Source organism: Aplidium turbinatum, chromosome 16 (genome assembly GCF_918807975.1).
Source record: "Aplidium turbinatum chromosome 16, kaAplTurb1.1, whole genome shotgun sequence".
In the NCBI taxonomy this organism is placed as follows: Eukaryota; Metazoa; Chordata; class Ascidiacea; order Aplousobranchia; family Polyclinidae; genus Aplidium; species Aplidium turbinatum.
The window spans coordinates 21165838-21192150 of NC_137487.1; the positions used below are offsets into that span (position 1 = coordinate 21165838).

Below are 26313 nucleotides of genomic sequence, written 5' to 3' on the forward strand. Positions count from 1 at the left end.
ACCAACCCCAACCTGATCGCAAAGTATTTCCCAAGGGCCAGGGTCTCAGCCTCAGTTTGAGTTCAGTAATGTGTTTATTTCTGACCATCACAACGAAAAAAAACAATATATACCAAACATAGCAGAAGCGAAGAACAACTTCAGAAAACAAGATTCGAAGGTTTGCAAAAATAATGAGGTACCGGTAGCGGTAGGCAATATAAATAATGTATGAGAACAACTGCACGCCTAGCAAGCTGGTGCTAGAGAGAAGCCCACTTACAGATCCATGGGATGCACTGCCTGGAGATTTGAAATTTTGTTAAAAAAAACTTGTGCTTACACAAATTGAGTGGTTTCAAAGATAAGTAGAGAGATTTTTTTAGGAAGTGACCCTACATTTACGGCGCCGTAAATACAGCCGTTCCATGCCTTTTTTTTAACCTTTACGTCGCTTTTACTGCGCTGGTGCGTACTTTTTCTTCTTTCTCGAAAGAACAAATGAAAAAAAGTGCTTATATAACTTCTAAATTCAACTGCTTTTGCCAAGTGAATCTGTGGCGCGTGCGATCTTTGTCTGGCTCGTACTCACAAGGATACGAGTTCGATACCACCAAGAGGTAGAGGTGTTTCTTTTTTTAAACTAAATTCGAACCTGAAGTGACTCAATCGTTAGGCTACGCATTTTTGTTGCCGTTTAGTTTGTTTTTAGTTCTGACCATCACAAAGAAAAAACAATATATAAACATAAACAACTTTATAGGAAAAGACTCATGGACTTACTGTAGTTCAATTTGCTCAAATTAGATAAAAGTTTTTTCACAGCTAATCCCAAGTTTTGGCACAAAAATCTACTGATACTTAAAGGTAAAAAATATAATCAAAGCAATCCCAGTTGTCAATGCATCTGAACGAGCATTGGGTCTTCTTACTGAATTTTATGACAAACTCACCCAAAATTCTACAGCAAAACAAAACATTTTAAAGATTATCAGAGGATTGAGAGAAAAACAAGCCACAGTTGCTCCATCATTAGAAAGAGTTACTAAAAAAGGAAAGAAACTGTACTTGTAAAAACTACAAATCAAGCAACATGGATTTCCATTGATATGATGCGTAAAACATTGCATATCGTATTGCGGCTACACAGGTACCGGACCACTGGTACACCTTTTGTCTTGAGCATTGTCAAAGGAAGTAAAATAGTATTGCTTACTGCATGTTAACTGATTATATATATATATGTATATACTGTAAATATACTGGTAATTTAAGGTTTTAGTCAAGTACTTTAATTTTTTGTTTACATTGCCAGACTATTGTGTGATTGTTACATTGCCACTTTAGCCAGCCATAGCAAAAATTTATATAAAATAATTTTTAGAGTAAATTAACTAGATTTTTTACAAAAACGCTATTTTAGGAAATATCTAAAAAACTACATTATCTAGACCCATAAAATGTATTAAACACTCATAGGAATATTGGTGTTTTGGAACGTTTGGTGTTTATTAGAGCTTTCTAACTATAGTGGTTTTCAAGTTACGCCATTTTTTTAAAATTTGGGTTGTTTCCATGGAAACGCAAAGAAAATAGGCGTCAAACAACAATGAAATTTAAAATTTTTTATATTAGCATTAGTTTTGACCCCAAACACAACTTTTTGCCAGCCAACAGCAAGATTGGTGAAAGTAAGGTTTTTTTGGTACACCCTAGTGGACATGTCCGCCGTCACATCAGGTGATGTCCGCAGGAAGTACCATCTAGATCGGTCATATTTGCCGGATGCAACCTAATTTGTACCATGAACAATTGGTACCGTCAGTTTGTACCTTGAAAAGATCAAGAGAAAAAATTAAAAAAAGCCGAAGTTGCTGATCGCAGTTTCCGCGAACATTTTAACATTTTCCACAAACAAAAACTCTTAGGACCATTACCAGAAATTTTAAAATGTTTGCGGAAACTCCGATCAACCCTAACCCTTTTAAAATGTTTGCGGAAACTGCGATTAGCGACTTCGGAAAACTCTCAGGATCATAACCAAAAATTTTAAAATGTTTGCGGAAACTGCAGAAAAACGGAAACTGCGATCAGCAATGTTCTATTTTTTTCTCTCGATCTTTTCAGTTTGTTTATTTGCAGAAACACCCTAACCCTTTTAATATGTTTGCGGAAACTGCGATCAGCGATGTTCTATTTTTTCTCTCAATCTTTTTTTGTTTGTTTGCGGATACCGATACCTAACCGATACCCTAACCCTTTTAAAATGTTTGCGGAAACTGCGATCAGCGACTTCGGCTTTTTTCTCTCTATCTTTTCATGGTACGAATTAGGTTGCACCCATATTTGTTCACCGAGAAATAGCACCAAAACTAGCGATACAAATCGTCATTGCATAGCACCAGAGATGGGCGTGATCTTGATCTTGAAGATCACAAGTGATCTTGAAGATCAAGATCGTGATCTTGATCTTGATCTTGAAGATCACTTTTTTTTTGGTGATCTTGATCTTGATCTAAGATCACTTTTTTTTGTGTGATCTTGATCTTGAAGAACAATAAGATCAAGATCACTTTAAAATTGAAGTTTACTTACAAGATAGAGGCATTTTTTTAGAACTCGCACTGTACAAAGTAATTAGTGGCAACTACTAACATTAAACCACTGTTGATATGATATGTGTCCAACAAAAGACGATTTAAAGTCTCCATCTGATCTGGTCAGTATTGCCATTTCAAAATTGAAAAAAAATTCTGTGTTGGTCATAATAAAGAAGCCAACTTCCGTGTACTTCATGTTGACGTATAATAAAAATGATTTAACTTTGTTCACAATTTCCATGTGTTTATTTTAAAGAAATGTTTGCTTTCTTTGACCCAGTTTTAGATGTTTCAAAAGTCTAGAATGGCGGTGTTAAAAAATCTGGACTCTAGCCGACTTTGGTCATGTAAAGTGGTTTATTGCAGCAAATCAACTAGACCAAGACTTGTTTACGGTCTGAGTATGGAGGAGTTTGTCTGACCGCAAACCTCTGAACTTTTTTGATAGCAGACAACAGTATAAAGGTTGCCAGATGGAGAAATGGTGCAATAAACTTTGACATAATACAGTGAAAGTTAAAACTACTTAGTAACACGAATCAAAACTCCCACATGAACCAGACAAAAATTTGGTAAAAAATGATGCAGTTCAAAGTTTATGTTTATTTATTTATTATAAATATAAAGTATAAAACTAATAGCAAATTTTGCGACTTTTTTAGTACTACTGTAATTAACCTCGGCCTTGGGTGTGACGTTGCGATTCTACGCAAGCTACGTCAACAATTGATAGACCTAACATGGCCGGATTTAGCTGATGGGGGGCCCGGGGCACTTTTAGATCGGGGAGCCCCCGTGCAAAACAATTTTTCGCGCCTGTGGTTTCGAAAAACCACCTCTACGTCTACAGTAGCATTACTCCAGCACTGCACAGCATTTTGCAGAAAACTTTAAAAGCTGAAAGGAAAAAAAATAGCACAAAATTACATTTTTTCCAAGTAGGGGGGCCCTTCAAAAGTCGGGGAGCCCGGGGCACCTGCACCTTCTGCCCCCCTAAATCCGGGCCTGAGGCCTAATAGAAACAGTCACTAACTTATTACAATTCTTAGGCCAGCGATCGAGTAGTTGAAAGTTAAAGTTAGCAATACCAACTATATACCTTTACCCAGGTTGCTTATAGTAATTATTTTTTGCAACAGCATTGATCAAAAACTTCATTTTTTTTCAAGTACATAAAAAGTGATCTTGAAAGTGATCTTGATCTTCAAGATCACGATCTTGATCTTCAAGATCACATAGTTTGGTGATCTTGATCTTCAAGATCACCTATTTTTGGTGATCTTGATCTTCAAGATCACCAATACTGGTGATCTTGCCCATCTCTGCATAGCACAAACAATTGTTGCGAGAATATGATTTCCCGCGCATCTAGACAATGTAAATACTGTATCCTTTATCTTCCATTCAATCAAAAAACTTTCAATTTTTACGTTGCTTCAACGACTGATGACATTGAATCGGTGTAACAAAGGTGATTTCTTTTAAAAAAAAACGATGGTAGTATGGTATTTCTACACTGATCACGCGCAACTTAGTTCAAGTCTTACATCACAATGTCTGGCTTTGATCTCCGAGTAATATTGATCAGGCAAGATTGGTTACAAAATTAGATTATACGAGTAGGCTAGTACAGCAAGATGCAGCTAAATTTGTTAAGTTTTGGTATTGTATTACAGTAACAAAGAAAAGGCCAAGGAAAAATTCACTTTCGCTCACATTACACGCAAAAATATACCTAAAGAAAAAAGCCTAGTGAAACTTTGCACAGCAGAAAATAAGTATATAGCATTAATGTAGAACTTTTTCGACTCGTGCCCAGAGCATTATGACGCAAGAAGCCACACGACCTCGTTTGGTGGAAGTTAATCAGTTATGCGGCGTAAGCAGCTACACGACGCTTTGACTTTAAGTGCACACCGCTGGTCTGATGAAAGCCTTTGAGAGTGACTTCGCTGAATTATTAAAAAGCCTTCTAAACCATAGCTATAGTTCTCAAATGACGAAGAAGTATCAAGATAAAGTGATTAAGCATGACTATCGACGCTAAAACTGGTGTGTTCGCCGTGAAACTTAATTTGTTCGCCGAGATAGCTGCTCAGACCGGACACGTTTGTCCGCCGTCAACAAAAACGAGTTTCGAGGCCTGCAACCATGCGGTTGTCTAAGTCAAGTTTTCCCCGCTTATCAATAATAGTTCATCTGTATTGAAATATGAGATGCCATTATTTTGTTACATAAGAAAAGTCTTAGCAATTTTAATTTGTTTGTTTGTGAAACTTTGTAGGAAAAAAGTTGAACTAGGTTTGTTAGAGGTTTGAATATAGAAGATCATGATATTGCGACGACTTCTATATCATCGTGGTCTTGACAACGCATACTCAACGTATGTAACTGATTATATCAATGGGATTCTCTTCTTCATCTATGCTGGGATATTTGTTGTTTTGGCTATTAGAGACAAGATGCAAAGAAGATCAAAATCTAAGGTATCGCTTGGAAGGAAAGTATTTGGCACAAAAACCAGAGTATATTCTAAATTGCTACAATGCCCAGAAATGTGATTTTCTTGTTTTAATGGTATGTTATGATTTAACATGAAATACGTTCTTCTGGTGCAAACTAAGATGAAGTACCACAAGATGCAAGGTGACAATCTGCTTTTTATAAGCTGTATCATGTTATGATGTTATTTATCTAAATGCCTGGTGAACAGCCTCACTCAATTGTTAATTGTTATGTTATGCTACTGTTAAACCGATGCTTAAGATTTTGTGTTATTTGTATGGAAATCTTCATCTTAACCTTGGCAGTTTACATATTTGTAAAACTTTTCGAAGCAGACCTACTGCCAAAAGAAATTCTTGTTTTCTCTGACTTCTTACACCCACTAGGTGACGCTGAATGGAGAGCTGTCCTTGAACTGCATTTCTCAAGCGCACTTCTCAAGAGTCGAACCAGCGTCACATGATCTTGCTGAACTTCAAGATGCACAAAGTCTTGAACTAGCTCTATTACATATCTGTGCTATAGAGGCTGTATAAAATAACATATGTTTTGTTTCAGGAGCAGAGTGAAGAAGATGTCATCAAACAGCATCGAGATGCGCTAACCTCTCTAAACACTGTTGTAGTTATATTTTTTGTGTCTGGAGCAGTGATGAATATTCTTGGTGGGTATGCGCACCACTACGTGGAAGTGTTGGATGATGTTTATGATTCCGTTCAGTTCCCACAGACAACTTATAGTCTTACAGAGATGAGAGATTTGGTCTCCAAGACAGTTACTTCATTGGAAACCCTTCAGCCATGGTACGTTGTATGGGAAGCAGCAAACTTCTCTGGCTCCTTGATGGCATCATGTTTGATGCTCTCAATATCGTATTTATTTGCAACTGAAGTCAACAAGGTGAGAAGTCAAAGCATAAAGTCAGTTGGTCCTGAGTCAAGATTGGTTATCACGCCATCACAGGATCTAACTCCGCAAGCAAGCAATAGTCACAAAGCTTCGTCACACTGCAAAGTCATATTCATGCGCTTGTTCCAAATGATTGCTGTTATTTTTGTATTCTCAGCAATTGGAAATCATTTGTTGAATCTTTATCTTTATAAGGTAAATATTCAATCCGACAATGACATCTTAGAGACACTAAATACGATCGAGTCCATAGAGGAAAGCAAAATTCGCATAAGTGTTGAGTCTCATTTGGAGAAACACCACTTAGCGTTTTCTAATTTTGAACACTTGGACATAAAAAAACTTTGGACTTCTGGCTTCGCAATGATCACATTGTACTCGTCTGTGCTCTTATATACATTTTTTTCAACATTTTTTGCAGTTGCAGAGATGAAAAAGTACTTTCAAAGAGATGTGAAAATGAATAAGTTAAAAACGTCTGTAATGGTTTACGAAGAGGTGTCTTCTTCAGCAAAAACTTTGACAACAACAAGCTCAAAAGACGAAAGGTCTTTATGCAGGAATCGCTTGAGCAATAACCAGATGATTGGTGAGAGTGAGGAAGAAAAACTAAACTTAGCTGTTGAGATCACAGCAGACTGCTCTGTGGATGTCGAGTCCAGTACAAGCAGGCTGAAGAATTTCTGTGACCATCTATGTCAAATATCTACTCTCACAATTTGGAGCCTCCGGTGCATTGGGGGATGGTCCATACTGGCAGGGGGGTCCCTTCAAGTCACTCTCACCTCCAAGTGTAGCTCGCCTAATGCTTTTGCCACGCTTGGCTGCCCATTGCCAGATTCATTCAACCATAACAGCGTATACCACGTCGCTCTTGGGCTGGGAATGACTTTTATATTTTTAGCTGAAATTTTAAGATATTTTGGGAGATTTGATGATGACGCCAAAGTGAAAGAGTGAGGTTTCTTTAAGTTGGGCCACTAGGATCATTCTCTGACGGGACACAGGAACCAATCTACTGTACTTTCACTTAGTTATTCTTTTGTGTGGGACAGGATTGTTCAGATTTTAAGGCAGGTGATCGAGAGCCAGGTTATTGTAGTTTCGTCCAGTATTGCTATACCATGCATTCCATTGGGTGCCTTGTAAATGAGGCATTCAAAAACGAAATGGTCAGCAGTTTATTCCTCCGCGCCCGCATTCGCAAGCCGATGAGAGCCAAACCCCACTGGTGCATATTAAAATGGAAGTGGCCAACTGGACATCTCCTGTTCGAATTCTGTTGAGCTTGTTGGTTAACCAAAGTCGGCTTGGGCACGTCCATACCAGGGGAGCGTGCCACCCACACCATTGCTGAATTCCAAGTGTCTTACATATAATTTTTTGCGTTTTTGGAATAATTTGCATCACCTCAAAAGCAGCTGGCACAAAGGGGTGCCGTGTTTTCAGTCGCTGAGCGATTCTACTTTATATAAATAATAATGGTTGTCCAAGGATTTGTCTGCAATAGCGAAATGGTGTATAAGGCCCATTGGCCCAATCACATGTTTCTGTGGCCCGAACCACAGATAGTCGACAATCTTTTTGTGTTCTGCCAACCAGGACGGTGCCAACTTACCACCTAATACAGAGAGTGGGACCTTTCAGTGTACAATTCTGATCCAGAAGAAATGTGTCAGTCTTGGAATATCAATCGCATTCAGAAAGCTCGACAAGTAAAAAGAATTGTTGGTCAATGCTTGTTTTTTATTTGTGTACGTATTGTCTGCTATCGTGGGGTTGCGTCACAACGAAGCACTTCGTTTGCTGTCACAAACATTTTTATGACACATCAAACGTATTTATAATTTTTCATAACAGTACATTTCTACTTTCAAACTCTACAGCAACTGAAATTTATCCGCTTTTATGACGTCCACTCAGATATGCCACACTGCCTTTGTTGTTCACATTTTAGTGGATTTGAATTCCTCTTTGCATTGTGCTATTTTTAGTTGAAATTTAACCGCCTGAGTGACTACGATTTACCGTCACCTCATCCGCCCAGTCTATGATGTAATAGTAGGACGCCCATGTACTTGGAGTTTTCGCCTTCCCACAGCGCGGCTTGTCGGGAAACCACGTCATCTAGTTGCAGCTGCTTCGTTGCATTCCGATTGTTGTCTACTTGACCGTGACTTAATTATTACCTCTGCCTTGTATCTGAACGTTTTTCAAATGTTTCAGACAGCATAAACCCGTCACTTTTACATTGATTCAACGCCTGTAGACGTTGAATCAATGTAAAAATGACGGATTTTGCTGCGTGGTGTGTTACTGAGACCGCGTGCACATCGCTGGAGCGCGTAATGTTATTACTGAAACCAACTTTTCACTTTTATTTATTGCATATTCGGCGATTCGTATGACATTGTAATCAACTACAGTAGTTATTAATCCCGTGTCAACATAACATAGTTGTGCGATTACTTCGGCAATTGCACTCGAAGACTTTGTTGCGTGAGTAGACCCTTGCTTCAATTGTTATTGCTTGCTGGAGACTTATAATTAATTTATGTAGTTCAATTCTAATAAATACAATATGTGTCTCGACTGCCGAGATACACTTTGTTTTTGTCATACATTTTAGGGGAGTTTTTTCGCATTGGTACAACTCGTATTGGTCAATCGTCATCCGGTGGCTTGTTACGGTTTTGGGAAATAAACTTGTGAATGGCAAAGACTTGTTGTGGTGGCGCCAGAAGTGCCGAGTCGGTTTCTTTCAAACAAACGTTCTTTCATAACTAGCTATTGCACCACGCGTGGCGCCCTTGCAGTGCACGGCTTCATATTCTGTTAGCATTGCCCGGTGGTTAGAAGCACACCATCTTGCACCCTGTAGCTGCTTTAACGTCAGACTCATGAGGACTTCAGAGAGACTCACAACGAGAATAATTTAAGATATTTATTTATTACGATGTGAAAAAAGTGCATTATAACCACGTGGAGCATTCAAGCATAGTTAGATTGCTTGGCTCTGTTTGTTTGGTCGTGATGTCACTTCGGTTTATTGCGCTCGCTAAACTAACGTCATGAAAGGAATTCTGGTCGCTCCGATCTCTGTGACGTAGTCACTGACGTCACCAGATGCAGTCAAGTTGTTCCATTCTGACGGAAGCAGAGCGTCATCGCTGTCGCGCGAACTCGCTGTCTCCGTGTCAGATCGTTCGTTGGATGTGCCCTCGTTAAACTCACATGGTCTCAAGAAATCGATGCATTGCTTCCGGGGCGCGTTCGGAGGCGGAAGTTCGACGAGGTGCTCGTTAGAGGCTCCGAAGTTGCCAGCCGCGATGCGGGGGTGATGACGACAATGAAAGACCCCGTCCGCTTGATTGTCATTTTCATGACAACAACTGAGAGGCCGATAAGAACAATTGAAGATTGTCGATGTGGAGGAAAGGCGGTGTCTTTGCTGGCATTTGAACCCGCAATTGTTGTTCACCCATGAGCAGTCGGGATGGCAGCCGGAGTGACTTGTCCCAGTGAAGGTTATCAAGTCAGGTGGTTCTGTCGGAACGAGGGAAAACCTACAAACTGTGGTGGCTGATGGAAAGCTCTCTACCCCCATGTTACGGGAGAGTGCAACAATATTTTCATCCACTGAGTGGTGCACAAGAATGTTATCACCCATAATGGCGCAAGGAGAGCGATCCGCATCATCTTCCTCGTTATCTTGATAGAGTCTGAAGGTTGCTTCCGTTTCATTCATAACTTGCACCTGTTAAGTTACAAACCAGCAATGAGTCATAATAGGCCACAAAGCTTTGGTAATTTGCGTCCATGGTTGAAAGCAGCACTTCCACTTTGGTGGTAATTACCACAATTGTGGAATTTTCATCATGCTTGTGGTAAAAATGTGGTAATGAAAAATTTGTGATAATATGGAAATTTTGTGTGGAAATGTTTCCAAAATGTGGAAATTATAAATTTTGAAAATTTGACATAAAATAGGCTACTATCAGTGAATAAGAGCATTTAAACTGTTGTCTTCCGAAATCGAACAGATATGCAAAAAGCTACTTATAACAGCATGCGACTAGCATGTTCCGCTGTTTTCGGTTTGATTTTGGAATGCGTCCTGACTTTTCACTTTGAACGTAGGGTGACCATGTGATCATAGTCAAGATGCCTTTCAGGTTCTAGCTGCAGTGCAGTGTTGTCAGATTGGGCGATTTATCTGCAATTGGGCTACTTTTAGTTGGGCTTGGCGCCAAAAAATGTTGGTTTGCGACTTGCGCTTTTTTGGGCTACTTTCAGTCTCTTATTTGGCGCGATACGGCGCTTAAATTTGGCAGAATTTTAAGTTGTTTGGCAGTGAGTTTTGAGTTGGCAGAATTGAATAATTGGTAGAATCCGACAAGCCTTTGAAAATGTTGGTAAAGTTTCGGTTTATTACGAAAAAAATGACATTATTTTTATGATTCGGCATGAGGATTGATTTTACCGCTGACCATGAGCAGCTTTAACTGTTGTTACATTAATGCTGTATTCATTTTCATCCGGGAAAACGGAAGGGCTGACTGGCGAGTGGCGAAAGCGAAATTGCACTTGTATCGAATATCGGAAATTATAGTTATGATCTTGGTTTAGTGCCATAATTTTCGAAGCTTTTATTGGTGTTTAAGCTATAAATTAAAGTTGGAAAAATTGAATGTCAGTGGAGAAATTTATTGAATGTAAACAGGTCTTCCTTGTATGATGAAAAAACAGTGATAGATTGTTGTAGGCTACTTTTTGTACCAAGGTGTACGAGTTTAGAAATGCTGCAGTGCAGGGGAGTATAAATTTAGAGAAGTTGCTCAATTGGCACTAACAATGTATACCAATCAGGAATGCATTGGTTGAGCGAGCCTTTTCGAGAGTTTCTGCAATCAAAACCAAACTGCGAAATCGTATCGGGCTTCAACTTTTGTCAGCGATTTTGAGGATCAGAACTCTGCTGCAACAATTGGAAAAATGCTGTTTGATCCCCGGTCATCAGTGCTGAAGTATGACAGCTCTATTTATGAAAATGAAGCTTCAGCAGTTGATGATAGAATTTTGTCGGGTCTTGGTTCTTAGTAGTTCATCTGAGTTGGCGGGCTTATGCTATGCGTTAGCATCTACTATGGAACTATTTGTATCTTGAATTTGAAAATAGGAATTTGTAGGAAGTCTGTATGGCATTGTCCCGTCCAAGTTTTTTTTCTATTGAACAATGCTTGATTCAATATTGAACATTCTACTTCTTGTATGTTGTAACAGTGTATGCATTTTGTATCTACACAATCAGCATGATGGACAAAGATGTTGCTTTGTCTATGACTCTTGGGGGCATGCCCCAAAACCCCCCTAGAAAGCTTGCGCCTTTGTCGCTTGATCGTCGACGTCGCGACGGCAAATTGGGCTACTTTTAAATCGCTTTGGCGCATTTTTGGGCTCTTTTTTTTCAAATAATCTGGCAACACTGCTGCAGTGTCAAGTAGGCTACAGTACCGTACTTTGCTTACTTATTTGGGACGTTTTAATAACTATTAATAACCGGTACGGTAGGCTACTGTTAATGAACTGTAGTTGTTTTAGACCTTATTTTACCCTATATAGTGTAAATATAACCAAATAATAGCGTTGCCAGATAAGGAATTCTGTCCTAAATCAAAAAAAGTTTAAAGCTGCTGAAAACAAAAACTTGCATTTTGGAATTTTTTTTTAGTTCTGGGTAAAGATCAAAACCCTAACCTTATTCCTAAGTCTAACCCTTTCTAACTTTAATCCTAACTCTGGCAACACCTGATTACAACTATGGCAACAAGTGGCCGAAGTGGGTAAAAATAGCCACTTTGTTAATGTAAATAGTAAGTCTAAATACGGTTAAAATCGGAAAGAAAATTACAGTAAAAAATGTGGTAATCTGAGGACAAATGTGGTAATCTAGCAGTGTTGTATGCGTCAATGAAATAAATTGACAGCGTCAGCGCGAATTGCCTAAAAACTTTACGGCGTAAAGTAGCCTACTGCGTCAGCTCTCAAAGAAATTGTCAGCGTCAGCGCTAACTTCTAGCGCTATTTTAACCAGGGTCTCACAAAACGGAAGTATTTCAACCAATTTTAGGCTAATAATAGCTATGAATAAAGAGCTGGTATTATGTTTTGAGATTGTATTGTAATTAGCTGCTTAGCCTATTAGTTATTTCTTTGTATAGAAACACAAGCATTTCAAAACGTTTCTCTGACAATCTGCTGCGTTTGGGACGCATAATGTCCTTTCCAAGTGAAAACATGAGTTCCACAGCAGCGCTGGAATGGTATTGGTGTGTTGTATTTCAAAAACAAGCCTTGAAAAGGTTCACTCGGAAATGCATCACTGTTCCAAGCGTGCTGTCGTTGTCGTCGTCGTTCGTATGAAATTCTGCTTCTGATTGTCGTCATTAGCCTGAAAAAGTTTCCAGTTGATGGCTTAGCATAATAAATCTTTTAACGAGATCCACTGTAACAAACTCGCTCTTTTCAGGGGCATAGAGCTCTTGAAATAAAGTATCTTCAACCTCCGCGATAACATTCATTGATTTTTCGCTTTCTCTTTCTGATCCCTCGTTCTCGATAGGCTACTGCTCACGATATGAGTGATCACCATTTGGCGAACTTCTCCCGCTTGTATTTCAGATAGCCATTCCTACCAACGCGAAAGACGGTAATTTTGTTGAGTCGCGCTGACCAAAATACATTGTGAAACTCTCATTGTGAAAGGAGATAACAAAAAATGACGCATAGCGCTTGACGCTTAAAATTGGCAAAATATAGTTGACGGCACTATCACTTCCGTCAATTAAAAAGAAAAATGACGGCACTAGCCTCAGCGTCAACAAAAAGTTGACGCCGTCAACGTACAACACTGTAATCTAGCTTTGTAAAAGTGGAAGCACTGATTGAAAGCTTCCCGAGTTTCTGGGGCTTTCCCATTATGAAATCAGAAAGCACAATTTCATTCGAAGTACCGGTGGGCCTAAAGTTTAAAATTCAGTAGGCTAGTTAGTTAGAAAGTAAGGGTGGTTCCTATGCTTATTCTAAAGGTCGGAAATGAGAAGATAAGGTTCTTATTCTACTAAGCCTTTGGCACTAACAAGAGTAGGGTGGCAAGTTCCTTTCTCTCGGCCTCCTTTCCTTCATCAACTATGCTCACCCAATTTATTAACTTACACCTTGGGTAGAGGTGAGCGGTGTTTTCAACAATCGGGTGTCGAGCCAGATGTGGTTGGTTAAGTGCTTAGAAAAACTTCTATATGCACATGTTGTTGTGATGGACATAGCTAGTAGGCCTACAAATCAGTAAGTTTAGCCTATGATGCTTACCAAGCTCGACGGCAGAGGCGGTACATTCTTGTAAGCTTCCCTGTAAAACCTCCAGGCTTTGAATAAGACGTAGCAACCAATGACAACCACTATAAGCAAGCCAATGACGATGGCGGCCACAGCCAAGTCGTTGCTGCCAACTATCCTAAAGAAAAAGCTGCTTGATTAAGTTATGAGTAGGGCAACCAAACTTTTGACCTAAAAACTTAAAATTTTGACTTTATAATTTACAAATTTTGACCTAATTTTGACCAATAACTTTCTGCGTTTGCAACCCAAATGCGAAATACAAAGCATGTTAGAAATCAAACCGTAAGGTAAGAATATCTTCTTTTTCTAATAAAATAAAAGAAAAATGTGGAAGACTCAATGACACCACAGCTAACGAACATGTAGGCCTAACGAAAATCACTCGAAAAACTGCAAAAGATAAATATGGAGTGTCTTTAAATATCCCGAAATTACTGAGGGGATTCTGCAGTATTATACTTCAACATCAAGTAATGTTTCACATTATCGCCTTTGAAATTCCTGTCTCTCGTCAAATTTTTTTCTAAAATGGACAAACTTCTCACTACTGAAACAGAAGTTGCTTGGGAGTTCCTCAGCAGGCTATATAAATGTGGTGAAATATCATCTCGTCCCATTTTCCAATTTGGCAAGGCGAAACAAGACTATTACCACAGAAATTGCAACAAATGGATTATTACGTCAGAATAGCAACATAAATTGCAACAAAAAATCAGTATCTGTGTAGCTTTCATAAAATATCAATAGAGAGAAGAAAAACTACGTTAAAAGAAAATTTTGACCTAACCAAAAAATTTGACTTAATAACTTTGAAACCTCTCTTCATGTCAGCCTGAAATTTAGTTTCTGGACGTTTTATAAACTTTGAACAAGGCAGAAAAATTTTGACTTTATTGACTTTTGGTTGCCCTAGTTATGAGCTTATTAGGCTATAAAACGCGATGATAAATTAAACCTGCTGGGTAGGCTAACTAATTCAGTTTAGTTGTGTTGGTCAAGGAGTAAGCTTAGTAGAAATTCTCCACTAAACATATTCATGACTCTAATATAACTAAGTTAGACGCGATCTTCGCATTTTCGTTACGGGGTATGAACGTATTAATCCATGGTGACGTCCTAGCTATTTCCAAGTCTGTCTCTGCAAGATATCAGTGTTTATTTTGTGTGATTGCGTTTGTGTATGGTCAGTATGACTTGTGTTATTTCAATAACACAAAAACAATAAGCTGTAGCCTGTAGGCTACTTTCATGCTTACGTTTTGGTGGCCATGAGACTCGATCCGGTTTCGTTGATGCAAAGTCTTCTACTCCAGATCCCATCACCTATGTTTGATCCGTACTTTATCAGCGTGGCTTCGAAAAAACGCATTCTAACGCAACACTGACGTTGGATGACGTCATCGTGACGTGGATTGCACATTTCAGTGTCAATCTCTGTCGATCGAATGTCAGCAGTTTTCAAGGTGACGTTAGATTGGTTCTTCTTCGGGTATTCCCCAACTTCGATCTGAAACAGGTTGAATAGAACATTCCAGAATATTCAAAAATTAGGATCCTATGAGACGACTGGCCAAGAAAGTATCAGTGAGCATGTAGCGGTTCTTTCGATCTGAAGAAATTTAACTAAATCCGCCCATTAGCTCAGTGGTTAAGCGCCCGCTTCAAGATCAAGCGGCGCTGCTTCGACTTTCGGGGAGTACGCTTGAGCAACGCACGTTAAGGACTGCTCTCCATTCAGCGGCATCTAATGGATGAAATAAATCCCCGGCAACAACATTTCAACAATCGGAAAACTTCACTCTGCCACTCTCGATAACTGGGCTTGCGTTAATGGTTCAAAGCCACTACAAGTGGTATGCGAAACTGTCAGGAATCAACGGCTTTGTCAGTCCGAGGATAAAGATTCGAAACCAACCTACTCTTGGGCTATTGCTCTGAAACTTGTTTGTTCTTTAACCCGCAGCTTTGCTTTTAAAACCAATAGCTCACAGTATTCAATTTGATTCAACACGACCTGTCCTGTTCATCGAAAAGATTGTCAACTGACACTGACCTGGTATTTCAAATCGAAGTGATTGAACAGACGACTTTCTTTCGTCCAATCAACGTGTGGATGAATAAAGATGAGAGGATCCAAGACCTCGACGTCGAAATCTGGCGGAAGGAGATGAACTACGAGTAAAGATGAAAACATGATTCCTTTGATGCAAACGAACAAAGCTCGAAGCTTAATCCGAAACAAAAACAACACAAAAATGTTTTTTCAAAACGATGAGTGGGTTTGGGAGCAGTTTTGTGAATTCAGTTCAGTTTGTTTTTATTTCTGACCATCACAACGAAAAAAAAACAATAGCCTATAGGCTATGACAAACATAGCAGAGGTCTAGAAAAAGCTAGAAGCGACAAAACGTGGATTATTGAACTGACCTTCTTTTGACGGGGATACAAGAATAGTCGCTTCCAGTTTATTGCTGGAGCAACCGTTTCTATTGGCAACCACAGCAATAACGCGATCTCTGACTACATCGGATAGTTCGAAGTGGCAGGAGGAGGTGGAGAGCACCTGGCACGTTTCTATTCTCCTCCATTGTGAGAAAGATTTCAAAAATTTGCTGTACGAAGAAAAGTACGATAATTTTAAATAAGTGATAGATTGAGTTTCTCTTTTAGAATAAGTAGTTCAACTAATATTCCGTTCTTTACTATTGGTTCCGACTGACTACTTCAGTGGTTGCAAAGTATCTCGCATCAATAGAACTTGATAAAGCTAAAGAATGGAGTCTGGTGCATGATAGTTTCTTGGTTTATTGTCAGTCAAGATCACCAAGAAAAACTTTCTAGTTATTTTGGTCTCAACGCATAAAATCATCGTATTCCACTGAGGTGGGCCACTGGCGAGTGAAAGCCCCCTCTCCTCTTTCCAATCGATATTGCATCTTTTGGTCGTTGCGCAATGCGCATTCCTTATCAAACTCAACATGTGCAAATACAGTAGTTTAAGATTAAACCTTTAACCTTGATCATCACTATCTTTTCAACAAATAAGCATAATGAAAAAACAATAAGATTTATTTCGTCACAATCACTGCTAAACAAGATGACGTGCACCTGTATAAGCTATACGTGACGTCATCATGAGAAGAATCATTTGGAGGAGACCAGGAGAGGAGGAAGTTAAAGTTACGGATGGTGAGGTTCAGGTTTGTAGGAGGACCAGGAAGAGGATAACCTAAAAGTTATATTTAACAAAACATTTTTGAGGAAGATAATAAACATTTCAACGGCAACAAAATGCTTGTAGATCAAAATATTCAATCGCGTTTATTAATTAAGCATCAGCTGATGGCCTATAACTGAGTTATTGTGAGAATCTTCATCCTGGGAGTGAGAAGTCTTCTTTGAAAATTTAGTTTTAGTAGTTTTGCTTCCTTGTAGAAGCTTCCATTGAATCCGACCTGGTCATCTGGGTTGACAGAGTAACTTGTTCTATTCACCATGACGTGCAACAACACTCACTGACGTGCAATAATGCTCACTGACGTGCAATAATACTCGTTTGTCTACCCCCTCCACAATGTGGAGCTACGTCCCTGCAATCAACTGATGATTTGTATTTCAAAGTTAAACACATTTGCTCCAATGCTTCCAATGAGATGAAGTTGCTTTCAATGAGTTATTCATAAAATAAGCCCCAACCAATGTCGTTTCTGAGTTTTATTCAATCTCTTAATTGACAAGACTCACATGATGAAGAGGAGACTTGGTTAATCTTGGACACTGACATCACTATAAGCACAAAATAGAACATCATTTTTCTTCAGTGCGTCGTCATTCATTACAATGATTTAACCATGACGTAATAAGCATGGGCAATAAAACAACTTTTTTCAATGATTTTTGACTCTGAAATAAATATAGTGGTTGCGAATAACACAAACAGTTTAGATTGAAAGGAAAAACCTTCTTGCTATCTTGATCACTGGGCTCAGGGCCGGATTAAGGCAGGGGCTGACGGGGCTGCAGCCCCAGGCCCACCAAAAAAATAGGTCCACCGATAACAACTTAGGCTACTAAGAGCAACTGGCATGCTTATTATCAGGATCGGAAGAATAAAGCACGAAAATCATAGAATGAATGCTAACTGTGTGAACCGGTGGTTCTTAACCAGGGGGCATCAGCTAATTTCCAAGGGGGCACGAGATCTAGCGTTATTTTGTATGAGTTAAAGTTATGGTCGTGCATAATAGAACGGTTTCATAAATTTGGTCAGGCGCTGCAGCAAATTTACTTTGAATAAGGCAACAAATTTTCTTCAGGGTTTGCATGAATTTGTTCAAACGTTAAGATCCCAATTTCAAGAATTCGAAGAAAATAGTAGAGTATTAAGTGGCTGTCATCATTATATTGAAGAAATTTCAAGAAAGAAGAGAAGAAAAGTATGCTTGGTTAGCGAAGGTGGATCTGAAGACACATCACTTGATCCATCGAGCAGATTCAAAGTAGACTCATATTTGCCAATTATTGACCAAATGATTTTGAGTATGAAATCCAGAATTGCAGCATACGATCGTCTTCAAATAAGATTTTCGTTTCTGGCGGAATTAAACACCATGTCTAACTGTAAAATTGAAGAGAGTGCTAAAACATTGCTTTACTATTATCCAGATGATCTAGAATAATCACTGCCTGAAGAGATGATTCATTTTTCTGCACTGCTAAAACAACACCATTTTAACAGCGAATGCAGCAAAGTAACTTAATTGTTTTGATTCACCAATGAAAATGAGTTTATGCATGCATTTTCTAACATAGCTGTTGTACTAAGAATGTTTCTTTGTCTGATGATTTCTAATTGTTCAGGTGAGCGATCATTTTCAGTGCTTAAAAGAGTAAAGAATCAACTGCGTTCATCCATGGACCAGAAAAGGTTGCATTCCTTAGCTCTACTCTGCATTGAAAACAAAATTTTGGAAAAAAATAGACACCGATGATGTTATTAACAGCTTTGCTTTGTCTAAATCCAGAAAACATGTCATTTGATTGTGTTTAATAATTAAATACTGTACTTCGGGTATAATTTTTGTCATTTTATTTTAATTGTGATTGGTACAATGAGGGGAATGAAATATAGGCCTTAGACTACCATATAGCCCCGGGTCCCTCAAAACCTTAATCCGGCCCTGACTGGGCTTCTTCAGACAACTTTAACTCAAAAGTTTCTTATAACATAATCCTTGAATTTATAGTTGACATTAACTTATTCTACAAATTAGTCAAACCGAGAAACTACAATAAAATCCTTTAGTTTGGGTTGGTTGGTAGTTTCAAACCAAAATAAAAAGACCTTGATTTGCTCCTCTGGTACGAAGAAAGTTACATTGAAAGAGAATGGTTTCAATTACTCAAATAATAATCGTATATACTGTAAATAAGTTTTAAATGAACTCCCGAAAAAAGCGCAATAATAATGCTTCGGTTTTATTTCCTTTTTTCATTTGTTGTCGCTCTACAATAGCAAAGGTCTTATAGCGACCGGGGGTCATGTTTAATTTTATACCAGATTTGCGATGTCGTCACATTATTACGCGACTTATTCTCACTGCGTTATGCAAGAAAGAACACAATCGGTACCGTTTTTAAAGTCTTCGGTATGACCCGACCTAGAATCGATCTCAAATCTACCAGCTCCAAAGCCGATGGCGATACCTACTGGGCTACTGAGCTGGTGTCCCAACTGGTTCTGATGACTGTTAATCTGAAACTGTCCCTCCTATGCATTTGCTGAAGCGATTTTGTCTTGTGTTTCCACACACGCTGCCCAACATACTGCTCTGCAGATATAAATACTACGTTTATTCTACGTTATGTAATGTTAAATCGATGCACAAACGAATAGATTTAAGACAGAAAAATATCCTTTGATTTTCTTGATAAAACTTTGCCGAACTTCTACCATCTGCAGCAGTTCTTGCGCAATCCGTCCCTGAGTTGATACGCGTCAGGTTGGGCGGGATGATTAGATCACAGATGTTTGCACTGAATTTGTTTGTAGTAGACCACTGATTGTCAGCTGACATAGACACTGCGAGCGCTCGGACTTCGAAGCTGCATTCGATTCTCGTATTTTACAATGGTCAATGTCTAATCTATTGTGCTATCAAACAAAAATAATTGATTCAATCGTAACTGACAATAAATTCAATCTCTGGACTGAGAAAGCTTCTTCGATTGCTTAATCCTAATAATTTCGTGCAGTGGCTTGCACTACTGAGGTGACCTAGTTTTATCAAGATCAACAAAGTGAAATAAGTTTCCTCTCGTGGCTGGAGAGTTATTCCATCTACTGAGCTGCACGCCGCTAAATAGAAGTTTGTAGCGCACACCTCAGGAATTGAACCATAGTTGCTTGATCTTTTCAACACATATCCTATCAATGCTCACTTGCTGTTGACCTGGGTAAGTATTTGAAGCTTAGTTGTAAACTTCTCAATGAATCTTCGATGCAAATCATGGGATTCGGATAGGCTTTTGTAACGTTAATTAAACAATAAAACAACGTTGAAACAAGATCTTGTAAAGTTATGTTTTGACATCCGAGAGATGTTCGGCAATGAAAATTTCTTTCTCTTCAACGACTTATAATATTTACTTGGAAACATTTCCAGAGCTGAGCCATAACTTGTTGCCGGATTCAAATCTTTCTTGTTAAAATTAATTGGTTGATAGTTTCATTGCATTAATGTTATTTAACATCAGTTTCGTGAAAACAAATAACCAATCAATTCGATTAAGTTTGAAGGTTGCATGAAATTCGAGTATTATTACAAGAGCCTTATCCTGTTATTCCAATAATTACTTCACAATGAAACGGCACGCGAGTGGCTTTCGTGTACTTGCTCGTCTGTCGGTTCGTTTTGTCTGTTCCTTACCATGTAACTGCCTTGTTGACAGGCTCATTGTGAAGTCACACAAGCTGTTGATCCACTCTGAAATCGCGTTAACTTATTTATCACAGCACGAGTCGCCCGCGTATCCAAAGCGAGTGTTTGTTTCAGTGGCACATGGGCGAGCTACGATACATTCATCCAAACCATTGAACTGTCACTTTAACATAGTTTAATCTCCTTTGTAAAATGCCATGAATATTTGTAAAATGTCTAATACTTATTAGATCTAATGCCACTTATTAGATCTTCTCCAGGCCAGGGACGCAGCCACGGAGAGCTTCGAGGAGGTAATCGTACCCCCCCCCCAAAAAAAAAAAAATTAATACCATTACAATGTTTTAATGACATTCTATTACTAAATGATGTTTTATAAATGTTTGGATGCATTTAGTAAGTATATACATTAAGCAAACTCTTTATTTCAACTATTAAAATGTTTACCTCCCCAGCAGTTGCTTTTGCCCCCTAAAATTTTCTTTTTAACTACGTCACTGCTCAATGTCCTACAAGAATGTTCTAGATTTGCAATATCTTTTCCCACAACGCGATCATGTTCCTCAAAAACTTTGCTTTCTGTTCTGTGATGCAACAATCTATCGCAAAAGATTCTTGTTTCTTCATTTTACCTTTCGTCTTACTCTGGTAGGCCTATTCATGCTCACAATGGATGTTGGAAGTTTAAGGCCGGAAAGAGGCAGGAAGTCGATTAACGTGTCCACCTACAAACATGTCATGAAGTGTCTCGAGTGGTTTCGATAGGTGTCGAACTAACGTACTTTGAAGCGTCTTGAAATCGCTCTCATCATATGAGGGGTGATTGCCAACAAACATGGAGCCAATATACCTTTTGTTTAGGTTTTATTGTCATTGGCACTGCGCAAGGTGAAATTATTCCACGAGCTCTGCAGTCACATTTGAACGACTAAAAAGCGCCACCCCACGGCAATAATTACTATTGTTATCGATTGGTTGGTTTTTGAATCTTTATTCTCGGACTGACAAAGCCTTGATAGGTTGTTCCTGGTAGCTTCGCATACTTGTAGAGGCTTTGAATCACTGACGCAGGGCCGGTTACCGAGATTAACAGAGTGAAGTTTCCGATTGTTAAAGTGTTGTTGCCGGGAAATTATTCCATCCACTAGGTGCCGCTGATTAGAGAGCAGCAGTCCTGAAATGCGTTGCTCAAGCGCACAACCCGAGGGTCGAACCAGCGCCGCGTGATCATGAGCCGAGCGCTTATAACTACTGAGCTATTCTGGGCGGACATTGGCTTCAAACAAGTTTGTGCACGCTGAAGCAAAGATACAAACAGTCGAATAAACATTTATAAGATTATCTACTGAAACCTCACGGAGCTTTTATTACGATTAGGCTAAAGCAAACGCACAACATGTTAATGGGGTGATATGCAATCTAGCACTAAATTGCAGGAAAGAATTCAAATAAGCTTATAAGACACATTTTCGCACGTGTGTATGGCAGTGACTTTTGAACCCGGGATAACTGGGCCCGGAAGCTTGAAGAAGCCACCGCGTATTTTTTGATAGGCCCATGTGATGCGCTTTTTTTAATTGTCTAAATTTGGGATCCAGGATTTCATCGGTATCAGACCCAAATTATCCTCTAAATGGCCCTGCATTGCTTTTTTCTGAGGGCAATTCTTTCAGACCCCTTGCTAAACTAGTTTCTTTTTCCGACCTCAGCTTTTACGTTGTTTATTTCGTTGTAGGCTACAAATCTCGCTTTAAACGTTTGTTAAAACCGAGGCAAAAACTAATCCGATAAGTAGGCTAGCTGTTAAAATTTCGTTTTTCTTATTGCCAGTCCGAGAAGGTATTGGTTTTTAAAACCGGTACGTGAGAGAAAAAAAGGTTGGGTGCCGCTGACTTAGTGGATACAATAATTCAAACATTTCACAAAATGGAAACTTCATTCTGTCAATCTCGGTAGTCGAGCTTGCATGTTTGGTTCAAAGCTTCCACAAGAATGCGAAACTGCCATGATTTACCTTCTAAAAACCTTTCTCAGCCCAAGAATAGAAATTACCCCAATCAGTGTTCCAGGTTTGCTCCACAAGTTTCAGATGTATTTTTCCACACGACAAACTTAATTGCAATACACGTTGTTTTTCCCAATACAGGGCACATAGTATCACAATATCCCCGACCAATACCTTTAATTAACACAGCTGACAAGACACCACTTCTGATGTCTTGTCAACTGTGTTAATTAAAGATAGTTTTAAACCAGGAGCAATTTTATGGGCGGGAGAGAAACATATCGCCTATTCTTAAGCTATAAAGAGCGCTCCAATAGATTTGAGACATCTCTTGCTCGTACTGTATTCGCCTATTTTTCTCAGTTATTTTTTAAATCTTTGGGGCACAGGGTCTTACTGGTACCGCCCGAGAGGAACCGATGGCGCTTGGTCGTCCGTTTCTTCCTTCACACAGTAAGTCACTTAAATTGACTGAACTTTCGAGGTAACAGACTTTGTGACTCCCCCAGAAGTTTGTATCACGGCAGAACATACCTAGTCGCTAGTCAGCCAATCTGCATGTATCACTGTAGCATTTCGCGCCAGCACAGAGGACAACGTTAGAGGTGGAATGGCGCAGCGGATAAGGCGCTTGCTTACAATTATGCAAACCTGGTTCAATTCCCGGCTCCGGCCGGTTGTTGAAAAACACAGCTCACCTCTAACCAGGGTGTAATAAATTGAATAGGCATAGTTGCTGAAGTAAAGGCAGCTGAGAGAAGGGAACTGACCACCCTACTCTTGTTAGTGCCGATGCCTTATTATTTATTTATTTATTTGCATCAGACTCAAGATGGTCCATATTACAATCAAACATAAAAAGTAGAAACAAAGCAGATACTCATTACGGTACACAACTCTATCCAACACGTAAGCGATTACTACTGGATAAAAGATAGTTACATCATAGTTGACAGGCGCAAAAGGCGTACAATGATACAATATGAACGAAACAACACATTTTTAACAGCAATCCAACATTTGAAAAACCTTGCTTTTTCCATGTATGTATTGTATACTGTATATACTATATATGGACATGTGATAAGGAGGGAGGAAGGAAGTTTTCTTAGAAAGGCAGTAGATCTAAAGGTGGCTGGGAAGAGGAAACGCGGTCGTCCAAGAAGAACGTGGAAACAACAAGTGAAGGATGAATTTAAAAAAGTCGGACTGAAGGAGGAAGATGCAAGGGACAGGGTGAAATGGAGAAAAGGGATTAAAACAATTGCTGCGCGGAAACAATCGGCCACCCCCACTAGTGGGGAACAAACCGACGATGGATTATGATGATGTCGATGATAGTACAATGGGAACCTTATCTTCTCATCCTCCGATGCTTGGGTCAAGTATGGAACTTTACAGCAGCATACAAGGCAAGTCGAAGCGCGTTGTTCTAATACCAAAAGCGATACAAGTTTGCGCCACCTCTGTTTGTTCAATCACAAGATCCACATCGCGATGATGCGATGCGACATTATACTGACAATCTGATCACATGAATGCCACGTTAACATTTTGACATAAGATGACAAAATTATATTGTTTTAATGTGGACATTGCGGAATCTATCATAAACGACACGCGAGCAGCGTGATGGATAATATAAATTGTTTTTAAAGATACTCAAGTTTCACCTTAAAACAAATCTAAAGATTTAATACTAGAGTTTAAAAATTCATTGGGCAGTCTGGTAACCATCGAGATGAACACAAGTAATCAAAACAAAAACGTGTAAACAATAATCCATTAGATTTAGAATATTCATAAAAAAAGAACCACCAAGGTCCTTTCAATGTTTTCAGATCAGTCTAGACTCTAGATGCATATAATGGATGCAAGGATAACAATGAACACAATTGTTGACGGTTGAACCTTCCCTGCAGCACCAACGCGAACTGTGCTAACGTCATAATTGGTCGGCGATAACAAGGCAATCATGTGATAACATGGTGTTTGGCAGGAGCAGAATCGGTGCAATGCTGTGGACGTTGCCAAAATATTGAGACAAGTTTCTCCAACATACAGTACAATGCAAATGACGGAGGTCACCTCGAATGGAAAATTAAAGTACTTGCTTTAAATCCCATTTCTCCTGCAGCTTTTGAACAGTGCTTTCATAAGCACAACCTGTTCGCAAAACTTTAAAGGACAAACCATCTGGCATTATTTTCACGACAGTCGAACCTTCTTTTGTGTAACTGATGCTGTCGTCCAGATGCTCCATTCCCACTCTTCCTCCATCGATGACAGCATCCAGTTTTGGCCAGAGACTTCGAAAATCATTGATGCATAAAGACGTTTCCGCTCCACTAATATTTGCAGATGTGAGAGCAAGCGGCTCACGCAAACGATTGGCTAAGTCTCGAACAAAGGTTTGGTCAGGAACTCGAATCCCAACCGAGGACATTTTGGGGTTTAAGTTGCTGTTGAGGGCAGGGCTTCTCTCCGTTACAATTGTGACTGGACCTGGTAGAAAGTCATTCAATAAATCTTGCAGAATGTCTGGTGAGTCAGGGCGCTGGTAGATTTGATTGTCTTTGCGACCAAGTTTGGCTGAAACTGAATCAATTAAACCTTTTGGAAACCTGGCCCAGTGACAGACATCATATGTTTCTCCAACGCAAATAGCAACAGGCTTCATCAAGCTCCGTTCCTTTAGGGCATACAACTTCTCAACAGCTTCTGTGCATTGCGCTAGACAGGCGACTCCATAGACTGTGTCAGTTGGCACAGCAATTATTCCACCTTTATGTAAAATACTCACACAAGTTGCAACGATGTCAGAGTTATCATTGTGGTCGGTTAGAGCAAGCCTTTTCGCTTTTCCATCATGATAAAATGCTGTGTGGTTGGTTGTTGTTCTTTCACGATTGCGTCTTTGTAAAATCATCGACATCTTTCCTAAAATATGTATAACTATTAAATTCACTGTAACACCACTTAATATTTTAATGAATTAGAGTAACACCACGTGAATTAGAGTAATTAGAGTAACAAGAGTTAGAGTAACACCACTTAATATTTTAATGAATTACGAGTTGAAATGGTTTTGCAGAAAGAGCTGCTGAGGGTGAATAAGATCTGATTGAACATAAACATTTATTGCTAAAACAAGAGTAGAAGTAATCAAATTTCTTTTCACAAAACTCATAGCAAAATATTTCCAGGATTGTGCTTTCAGCTTTGTGAAAAATATTATTCATTCTTAATCAAACAAAAATACTAATGTGAAGTGAAGGATAGAATGCTGATGCTCAATTCCACATGTTTTCAAAATCTGGCAAGTTATAGATGCAAGAAGTCTAGCATGAACACTGAACAGTTAAAGACTAATTTAGACACAAGCCAAGGTGAAACAGCAATCAAGGAAAAGGCTAGAGACCTTTAAACAATAACCACATTTTTTTATAAAATACAGTATACCTAATTTTTCATTAGACAATAGCAATACCAAAACAAAGTTTTACCAATCCTGAAACAAAAAGAATATCCTCACCTGTGTAATATTCTCTGAGGGAATTATTTTGTCTGCAGCCAAACGCAAGCAATTGAGGACGCAAATAATGTTGATAAGAAAAAAGACTTTTTTTAAGCATTTAATGAAAATCTAAAAAGAGCAAACAATTGTTAAATCTTTAACTTGGTACTGAAAAAGCTGTTTTTGGAAGCTTATTCTTGGCAAGTAATAGTCTTATGGAGGCTTTGACCTCAGGGCTAAAGCCGAGATTGACTTGGTAAAGATTCTATTGGTGGTGTTGGACTGTTGGTGTCTCACATCAGTCACAGCTAGCTGCATGGTGGAGGAGTGAGAATATCTGAATGACATTCAAAATAACGTCGGTTAGATACATGGCTCTGGAGCATGTGGCTGTGTATCAGCACGATACAGGCCTCGAAATTCGTTTTTGTTGACGGCGGACAAACGTGTCCGGTCTGA

At 39.1% G+C, this 26313-nt stretch overlaps 3 protein-coding genes across 4 annotated transcripts; 1 reads left to right on the plus strand and 2 right to left on the minus strand.

The window, feature by feature from the left end:
- The first annotated feature begins 4876 nt into the window (after positions 1 to 4876).
- On the plus strand, positions 4877 to 8706 carry LOC145785573 (uncharacterized). Its single transcript, XM_082597234.1, has 2 exons — positions 4877 to 5065; positions 5643 to 8706. Exons 1-2 carry the CDS (start codon positions 4910 to 4912, stop codon positions 6951 to 6953), a joined length of 1467 nt encoding a protein of 488 aa, XP_082453360.1. The 5' UTR covers positions 4877 to 4909; the 3' UTR covers positions 6954 to 8706.
- A 306-nt stretch (positions 8707 to 9012) lies between these two features.
- Positions 9013 to 16349, minus strand: LOC145785060 (uncharacterized). Of its 2 annotated transcripts, none has more exons than XM_082596764.1 (5): positions 15819 to 16349; positions 15445 to 15545; positions 14648 to 14898; positions 13362 to 13506; positions 9013 to 9750 (listed from the first exon to the last, which is right to left on the minus strand). In XM_082596764.1, the coding sequence occupies exons 3-5, from the start codon at positions 14809 to 14811 to the stop codon at positions 9052 to 9054; spliced, it is 1008 nt and encodes a 335-aa protein (XP_082452890.1). In that variant the 5' UTR covers positions 14812 to 14898; positions 15445 to 15545; positions 15819 to 16349; the 3' UTR covers positions 9013 to 9051. The 2 variants fall into 2 exon arrangements, with proteins under 2 accessions (XP_082452890.1, XP_082452891.1); XM_082596765.1 differs by having other exon boundaries at positions 15445 to 15563.
- A 6416-nt stretch (positions 16350 to 22765) lies between these two features.
- LOC145785711 (threonylcarbamoyl-AMP synthase-like) lies at positions 22766 to 25983 on the minus strand. Its single transcript, XM_082597406.1, has 2 exons — positions 25873 to 25983; positions 22766 to 25277 (listed from the first exon to the last, which is right to left on the minus strand). Exons 1-2 carry the CDS (start codon positions 25970 to 25972, stop codon positions 24439 to 24441), a joined length of 939 nt encoding a protein of 312 aa, XP_082453532.1. The 5' UTR covers positions 25973 to 25983; the 3' UTR covers positions 22766 to 24438.
- Between the last annotated feature and the right edge of the window lie 330 nt (positions 25984 to 26313).